This window comes from Sarcophilus harrisii, chromosome 2, assembly GCF_902635505.1.
Source record: "Sarcophilus harrisii chromosome 2, mSarHar1.11, whole genome shotgun sequence".
NCBI lineage: Eukaryota > Metazoa > Chordata > Mammalia > Dasyuromorphia > Dasyuridae > Sarcophilus > Sarcophilus harrisii.
Genome location: NC_045427.1, coordinates 618217690 through 618225855, shown reverse-complemented (window position 1 = coordinate 618225855; position 8166 = coordinate 618217690). Strand labels below are relative to the sequence as shown.

Genomic DNA, 8166 nt, shown 5'->3' with positions numbered 1-8166 from the left:
AAAGAGAAAACTCACTTCTTCCTGGTCTATTTCCATCAGGCTGCCTCCAGCTTGGGAGGCTCTGGGGTGTGCCTCTATATCTATAGGGGGGAGGGTGGAAGAGAGAAGAAGGTAGGAAGGGCCAAATTGCCAGGTTCCAGACAAAAATAGAAGAGAGGGAAGATGAACTCTCCCCTAACACAATCAATTATGCATCATGTTGAATGTGGCTTGGAAGAGAATGGAGTGGGGGCTAAGGGAGGGGGAGAGGGAGAAAGGGCGAATGGAAGGGAGGAGGAGAGAGCCAAGAAGGGGGGAATAAAAGATTTCACTTGAACTGGGGGGTGGGGAGCTGAAATGTAGACCTCGATCCCTTATTTTTCTGGTCCTGAATCCATTCGAGCTTTTTTGTTTTTGTTTTAATAGTTTAAAGATACAAATACTCTCCGCCTTCCTGAGCCCCTCCTTCCCCCAAATTCCTCAAAGATGATTTACCTCACGTGCTAAAGTGATTAAAAGCCGTTTGCATTCAATCAGTGAGCAGATCCAAGCACTCGCAGAATGCGTGTGTGTGTGTGTGTGTGTGTGTGGAGGGGTGGGGGGTGGCGTCGCTGGCGGCTGGGCTCTGTAAGATGGCAGTGAGCACGAAAACATACTGATGTGATAAATATTGCATTGGCTTTGGTGAGGGTCCCTACAGCTTTAACACGCGCAGAATATGCAGGAGGTGGGAGAGGCTAGGCGCGCCCCCGCTGGCCTCGGGAGCGCGCTCTGACTGCAGCCCGCAGCCAGACGAAAGGTGGGATTTGGGGGGAGGGGGGCAAAAGTGACTGACTGGAGTTGGGGGGGGCAGGCGGCTGGAGGTACCCAGAGACTCCCTCAACTCATGCCCTTCTTTTTTCCTTCTCATCCCCAAACCCCGGACTTGACGTTCTCACAGACGGAGAGACAAGGCGGCCGCCGTCATAGCAGCAACAGATGCAGGGAGACCTTCTCCGTCGGCGTCCGCACTTCGCAACTCAGCGCCTAGTTAGGGGTCCGAGTCCCCGGGGAAGCTGCGCGCTCCCCAACGGCAGGGAGAGCTTGGGGACCTGAACGGGAAAGGTAAGCGGTCCCGGCACAACGCTGAGCCAGGTGCGGTTCCGGGGAGTGGGAAGGACCCTGGACAGCGCAGCCGGCGGCTACCTGAGGGCATCTTTGTGTTCTGACTTGGCCCCGGAGCCTCTCGCAATCCGGGACCTGGACCCGGGAGCGCCGGGAGGTGTGGAGAGTCACCGGGGGACAGCGTTGGGGCTGGACGAAGGAGCTGTGCTGTGCAGGAGGGAGATAGGAGATTTGGGTAGGGGAAAGGGAGGGGGGAAGAATTTTCCATTGCGGACCAGCAAATGTCCCCGAAACCTCTTCAATTAAGCCAGCCCAGAACGGAACAGAACAGGACACAGTCGCTGTGGGTGGGGGGGAGGGAGTAAGCCTTCGCACATCTTCCTCCAGCTCTGGTGGGTGAGTAAAGACTCCGTTGGGGAGAAAAAGTGGAGGGGCGGCGGGGGTGGGAAATACAGGCTTTCGGAGCTGAGAAATAAGTGCCTTGTTGTCTCCTAGACCTACGTCCCGGGGACCCTTAAGGGAAGGAACCAGCCCACTTGGCTGGCTCTCCAACCCGGGCGTCTGCGACGCCAGAAGGCTGCAACAAGGGACCTTTGAGCCCCGGGGGAGAACTGAGGGGGTATATTCTAGCACCCTGGCTGAACGTCCCCACCCACCGGGTTTTAGTGGGGGAAGGGGATGAGGGGGAGGGCTGCCTTTCTGCCCTAAGTTTTTATGTGTTCTGGTCTGTTGAGAAAAGAGGACCCAAAACGCAGTCAGTGCGAACATTGTTTCTTTCTACCTAACGTTGTGTATGTGGAGAAGGGAGTGTGCATGGATGTGCGAGGTCTAGACCTGCGTCTGTGAGCGTCTGCATCCGTGTGCATGTGCACGCCCATGTGATCGGAGCAGTGTAAACATGTTCACACGCATATTTAATGCACGCTGTATAAGGCGAACGAGTCGGGAGGTCTCCGACAACGACACTGTACGTGTGTATTTCGGGGAGAGCCGCCTCCCACCACTTTACGGAGCTTCCCGGGGGCTCATCGGCTCCTGTAAAGGGAAGTTCTCCCTCTCGCTGCCCCCTCAGCGCCCCCTCCCACACCTCTCCCCATCAGCTGGGGAAGAGGGATGCTCAGCGCCAGGCTGACCCTTGGGGAAAGCTGCCGGCGCCAGGTAGCCAACTCTCCCTTAGCGGAGGGGGGCCGTGGGCTAGGACTTGGACACTAGGACGGAAACTCGGGCTCGAGTCAGGAGGAGACCGTGGGTGGCACGAGGCGGGAGCCGGGGCCGGTGCCGAAAAGGGGGAGGGGAAGAGCTGCGCAGAGCCTGGGTTCCCGGCCATTTTCGGCTGCTCTTCACTTGCCTCTCGGGACCCGGGCTCTTGCCAGTGGGACCTTTTCCAGCAAGAGCCCTAGGCCGGCCTCGACAGCTGGGATGGGAGGCCCGGGGGGAGAGAGCAGGGTCAGGACAGGATGCGGAATTCGCTCCCACCTGGCAGAGGAGGGCGCGGCGCCCTGGGGCGCTGGGTCTGGAGTCCCGGCCTAGGCCTCCGCCCTGCGCCGGGCCGCCGCGCCCCCGCGGGCCCCGGTTCCTCGCCTGGGGAAGGCGGTGCGGGGAGCGCTAGCCTCGGCGCGCTCTCACCCGGTGACCCCTCCCTCTGCTCTCTGCAGGAGACACCATGGCGGCGTCCCCGCGGAGTCTGTGGCTGCTGTGGGCGCTGCTGGGGGCCGCCCGGGGCTGCGCGGAGCCCTGCGCCTGCGTGGACAAGTACGCGCACCAGTTCGCCGACTGCGCGTACAAGGACCTCCAGGAGGTGCCCTCGGGGCTCCCCGCCAACGTGACCACGCTGAGCTTGTCGGCCAACAAGATCACCTCCCTGCGCCAGGGGGCCTTCGCCGAGGTCACGCAGGTCACCTCCCTGTGGCTGGCCCACAACGAGATCCGCGCCGTGGAGCCCGGCGCCCTGGCCGTGCTGGCGCAGCTCAAGAACCTGGACATCAGCCACAACCAGATCGCCGACTTCCCCTGGGCCGACCTGCGCAACCTGAGCGCGCTGCAGCTGCTCAAGATGAACAACAACCGCATGGCGGCGCTGCCGGCCGACGCCTTCCGCAACCTGCGCGACCTGCGCTCTCTGCGCATCAACAACAACCGCTTCAGCTTCATCGCCGAGGGCACCTTCGACGCGCTCACCTCGCTGTCGCACCTGCAGATCTACAACAACCCCTTCGACTGCACCTGCCGCCTGCTGTGGCTCAAGGCGTGGGCCGAGAGCACCCTCATCTCCATCCCCGAGCGCGAGTCCATCGCCTGCGCCTCGCCCCCGGCCCTCAAGGGCGTGCCCGTGGGCAGCCTCCCCGCGCTGCAGTGCGCGCCGCCCGCCGTGCGCCTCCGCTACCGGCCCAACGTGGACGGCGCCGAGCTCGAGGCCGGCCTGGCCCTGGCCCTGCACTGCCTGGCCACCGGCCAGCCCCCGCCGCAGCTGCAGTGGCGCATCGAGACGGCGGGCGGCGCGCTGCTGCTCCCCGCGCCCAACGCCAGCGGCGCCGCGCAGGAGGCGGGCCCGCGCGCCCCGCCGCGCTTCCGCGCCTTCGCCAACGGCACCCTGCTCATCCCCCACCTGAGCAAGAAGGAGGAGGGCACGTACACGTGCCGGGCGGACAACGAGCTGGGCAGCAACGAGACGTCGGTGAGCGTGGCCGTGGCCGGGCCGCGCAAGCACCCGCCGGGGCCGGGCGGCAAGGGCCCCGGGGGAGACCGCAGAGCGCCCGCCAAGGGGTACGGCAACAGCGTCCTCACCGCCAAGGGCCAAGAGAGGACCAAAGGCCGGGCCGCCTGGGGAGGGCCGGGCGGGGCGGCGGCGGCGCGCACCCCGGGGGCCCCGGACGACGCGGAGGCGGCGGCGGCGGCCGAGGCCGAGGCGGCCGAGGCCGAGGCCGAGGAGGACCCTTTCCGGGCGCCGCCCTTCGAGCGGCGCTGCGGCCGGGGGGACCCGACGGTGTACGTGTCCAACCACGCCTTCAACCAGAGCAGCGACCTCAAGCCCCACGCCTTCGACTTGGGCGTGATCGCCCTGGACGTGTCCGAGCGCGAGGCCAAGGTGCAGCTGACCCCGTTCGCGGCCCGGCCGGAGAAGCGGCACCTGCGGATGCTCTACCTGTGCGCCGAGGGCGGCCACGCCGTGGTGCAGTGGTCGCGCATCGAGGAGGGCGTCAACGCCTACTGGTTCCAGGGCCTGACGCCGGGCACCAACTACTCGGTGTGCCTGACTTACGTGGGCGAGGCCTGCCAGGTGCAGGTGGTGTTCACCACCAAGAAAGAGGTGCCCTCCCTGGTCATCATCGTGGTGGTCAGCGTCTTCCTCCTGGCGCTCGCCACCGTGCCCCTGCTCGGGGCCGCGTGCTGCCACCTCCTCGCCAAGTACCAGGGCAAGACCTACAGGCTCATCATGAAGGCGCAGAACCCCGACCAGATGGAGAAGCGCATCGCTGCCGACTTCGATCCCCGGGCCTCCTACTTGGAGTCGGAGAAGAATTACAGCCCCACGGACTCCGGGCGCGGGCTGGGACAGGAGCCCGGGCCGGGGAGCAGGGCCGGAACGCGGGTGGGGGAGGAGGAAGAGGACGAGCAGGAGGAGGAAGAGGTGCGCGCAGGGCTGGAGAGGGACGAGAGCCTAGTGGCCGGCTCCCTCCCAGAGTCCCAGTCCAAAGCCAACCAGGAGGAGTTTGAGGCAAGCTCCGAGTACAGCGACCGCCTGCCCCTCGGGGCTGAGGCGGTTGATATCGCCCAGGAAATTAACGGGAACTACAGGCAGACAGAACGTTGACCTTCCCCTCCCCTCCCCCCCATCCCTTCCACCTCCTCAATTCCCGCCCGGCCCCTAACCTCGGACTTGGGGAACCGAAAGAAAACGGGGTGGGGGTGGGGATAAAAACACAACCTAAAGCATTTCACGTTAGCGGTGTAAATAAGGTTGCCCGGGTGTACTCTCCTCAAACTCTGGGCGTGCAGCCGAAAAGCGGGAATAGAGCTCCTCCTTTCTTTCCACTTGGATGTCCCCTCCACCCTATCCCGAGGCTGAGCCTCCACACCCGGGAACCCCGCGATTGCACCATCCTTCTCCATCTCATTTCTAGCTGCTTTCCTTCTGGAGCGGGTGGGTTTATGCCCTGAAGACCCGGGCCCTTTTGAAATTAAAAAAAAAAAAAAAACAACAACACTCATATTCCTTTTCTTCCTTTCTAGGCTTAGAAGGGAACAAACCTAACCTCCCTGTTCCCCTCCTTCCATCTCCACCTCAATCATTTGTAATACAAAGAAACGGAAAGGGGCTTGGAGACTAGGACAAAACACAGCTCACCACTTCTTTGGATTTTAAGATTTGTGTTTTGTTGTTGTTGTTGTTTTAAAATGAAAATCATGACACTATTGGGTCTGGTGCTAAAATCCCGCTTCCCAGCCTGATGGGAAATAAGGGCCATTCATTCATTCATGACCTGCGTCCCTCTTTTCACTATTTCCCCGCATCCTTGCCCCCTCTCTCTTTCTCCTTTCTTTCCCTTAAAACCGGAACTCTACTCAATCACGTCCCCCTCTCCAGGAAGGTGCAAGTGAGCCCCCACTGTCTATTTCGTTAACTTGTCTTTGGGTTTCAGGAGGCCTCCGCGCTGGACAGAGCCAGTACCTGCGGTACACACCCGCCCCGACTCAGGAGACAAGTCAAAGGTCCCCGAGAAAGGGCCGTTGGGAAGAGAGGAAACAATGAGTTTAGAAAAGGCCCCCCAGAACACCCCTCTCCCTGCTCGCGTCCCCTAACCTGGGACTAGATGTGAATCAGACTTGAGGCTCTCATACGGAGGCCAGGACTCGGAAGGTGAATTGTAGAGGTTAAAGGTATATGTCTTTGTACTTGTGGCTTGAACTGATCTTAAACCGTGAGTGCTTTAAATTCATTCGGCACAAAATATCTGTATATAGAAAAGGTTCAAGGACAGAGAAACGAATCTGTTCTTTTGTGGATCTCGGCGTCCCGCCCCACCTTCCTCCCCCCATCCCTCTGAATGGACACGGTATTCCCTACCGAGAACCGTATTAGAGAAATGTGTATTCCTAGGCTAGTGTGATTTCTAGAAACAAAAGTACGTGGTCCTGTTCATTGTAAACCTGTAGTCTTAGCTGGGGCTGGGAGGGGGGGAGGGAGGGAAGTAGGAGGGGAAGAAGACTCAGTCCTGCCGGTCTTCTGCCTCCGAACCTCTCCCGGGTCTTGCTTTCCCGTCTTTCTTAAAAGGAAGGATTGGATATCTTAAGGTTTGTTAGGGGAGGGGGGATTAATATTGTTGTGTTTGTTTGTTTTGGAGAGCGGCTGTTTTCCTTCGTCCTTGAGGCAAATTTCAACTAGCACCCCTGTAGCCCATCTCTGCTCAGGTTCTTCCTCTGGGGTCGTTCCCGGAAGGACCGTAGAGTACAATCAAATCCCCCTCCCCCTTCCCTCTCCATCGAACCATTAAATCAGCGACCTTTTTCCTAAAGCGCTTCTGTGTGTAGTCAATAAAAGAAATAGATTCAAAACGGACTTTTCAAACTCTGTTTAAAGGGAGGGGGTTAGAGGAAGGGAAGGAAGAGGAGGGGGGGTTGCGTAATCTTTCCCCTTTGGGGACAATTTTCGTGTTGTTCATGTTTTCCCAATCCACTATTGGGATCAGGTATTTGTGTCTAGGAACCCCCTTTCTACTTGGACCAAGTGGATTGTAGGAGATCTTCGTGAAGACACCGCCCAGTGCTTCTCCGGCTTCTGAAATTGCACCAAAGTGGAATCAATGGGGTAGTTTTGGGAAACGGGGGCGGGCTCACCAAAAGGCTTCGAGTGCTAAGGAAGGGTTGGGTCACTATCCAGGAAGCATGGATGGACCTTTGGATAGTATAGGGGAAGTCGTTACAGAGAGTCACCGATATTGGGAAGCACAAAACTAAAAGTCTTCTGAGAAACCACATCAATCCAATCCCCAGATCAGTGGCTTGTGTGGCTCAATTTTGCTTTAACCATAAGGTTCCTTCCTGCTCCAAAGGTCTAAAATAGCAGGAGTCTAATCCACAAATATGTTGCAGCAGCAGCCTGGAGCAAGCTAACCATCTTATAAGCATTGTTTTCCACCTGAGGATTTGACGATTGAGACCAAACTTTCTACAGATCAAAAGAGACCCTTTTATTAAAATGAATCCCTAGTCACCATGGATCATATTTTTGTAAGAATTCTGAAAAATAAGCAAACTCTTTAAATAGATATTTACCTAACACACAGCTCCACTTTCCCAGCTAAATGGTAACTTTCTCGCCCCATATTTTTGTGTTGGAAAGACACAAAGACAGAGAAATAGAAAAGAGCAAAGACGAGGAGAGGGAAGGACTGGCTAAGATGTGTTAGAAATGGTTTGTATTTTTTCTTTTGAGAACTCTTTGTTCATATCCTTTGATGTCTATTGGAGAATAGCTTTTGGTCTTATAGACCTCTATAAATTCTCCCAGATTTTTAGAGGGACGAGAAGAAATAAGGGAGGAAAGGCAAAGGAGTGAAAAAGATAAAGAGAAGAAGAAGAAAGGATTGGAAAGATGGAAAAAAGAAGAGAGGTAAGAAAAGGGATGGTGAAGGAGGAGAAGAGAGAGGTAAGAAAAGGGGTGGTGAAGGAGGAGAAGAGAGAGGGAAGGAAGGAGGGAAGAGAAGTAGAGAGAGAAGAAAGAAGAAAAGGAGGGAAGGAGGGAGGGAAGGAGAGAAAGAGAGGGGAGAGAGAGAGAGAGAGAGCACACATTTTGGCTCTTCTGAGATTTATTTATGGGCACCCATATACACTGTCTTTGTCTCAATGAAAAGCATAGCAATATAACAGCTTTACAATGAACTGATTTCAAATACGGCTGGAGAGGCAGAAAAACAAAGCAGGAGGCATGGAGAGCTGGCCAAGACAAAAAGCAGTCTCTGTGCTTGTTTGGTCTGTGACTGATCTGTGAATTTAAGCTCAGTAACATGGGGGAGGGGAGCAAAGGAAGAAAGCCCAGATCCTTCTGGGTTTCCACATACACAGCTATGGAGTTACTTCCTCCAT

General features: G+C 57.3%; 1 protein-coding gene across 2 annotated transcripts; it reads left to right on the top strand.

Annotated features, from left to right (window-relative positions):
- The first annotated feature begins 1000 nt into the window (after window positions 1-1000).
- LOC116421956 (immunoglobulin superfamily containing leucine-rich repeat protein 2-like) lies at window positions 1001-6636 on the top strand. Of its 2 annotated transcripts, none has more exons than XM_031956630.1 (2): window positions 1001-1083; window positions 2739-6636. In XM_031956630.1, exon 2 carries the CDS (start codon window positions 2747-2749, stop codon window positions 4892-4894), a length of 2148 nt encoding a protein of 715 aa, XP_031812490.1. In that variant the 5' UTR covers window positions 1001-1083; window positions 2739-2746; the 3' UTR covers window positions 4895-6636. The 2 variants fall into 2 exon arrangements, with proteins under 2 accessions (XP_031812490.1, XP_031812491.1); XM_031956631.1 differs by lacking the exon at window positions 1001-1083 and adding an exon at window positions 1440-1479.
- Window positions 6637-8166: the final 1530 nt, after the last annotated feature.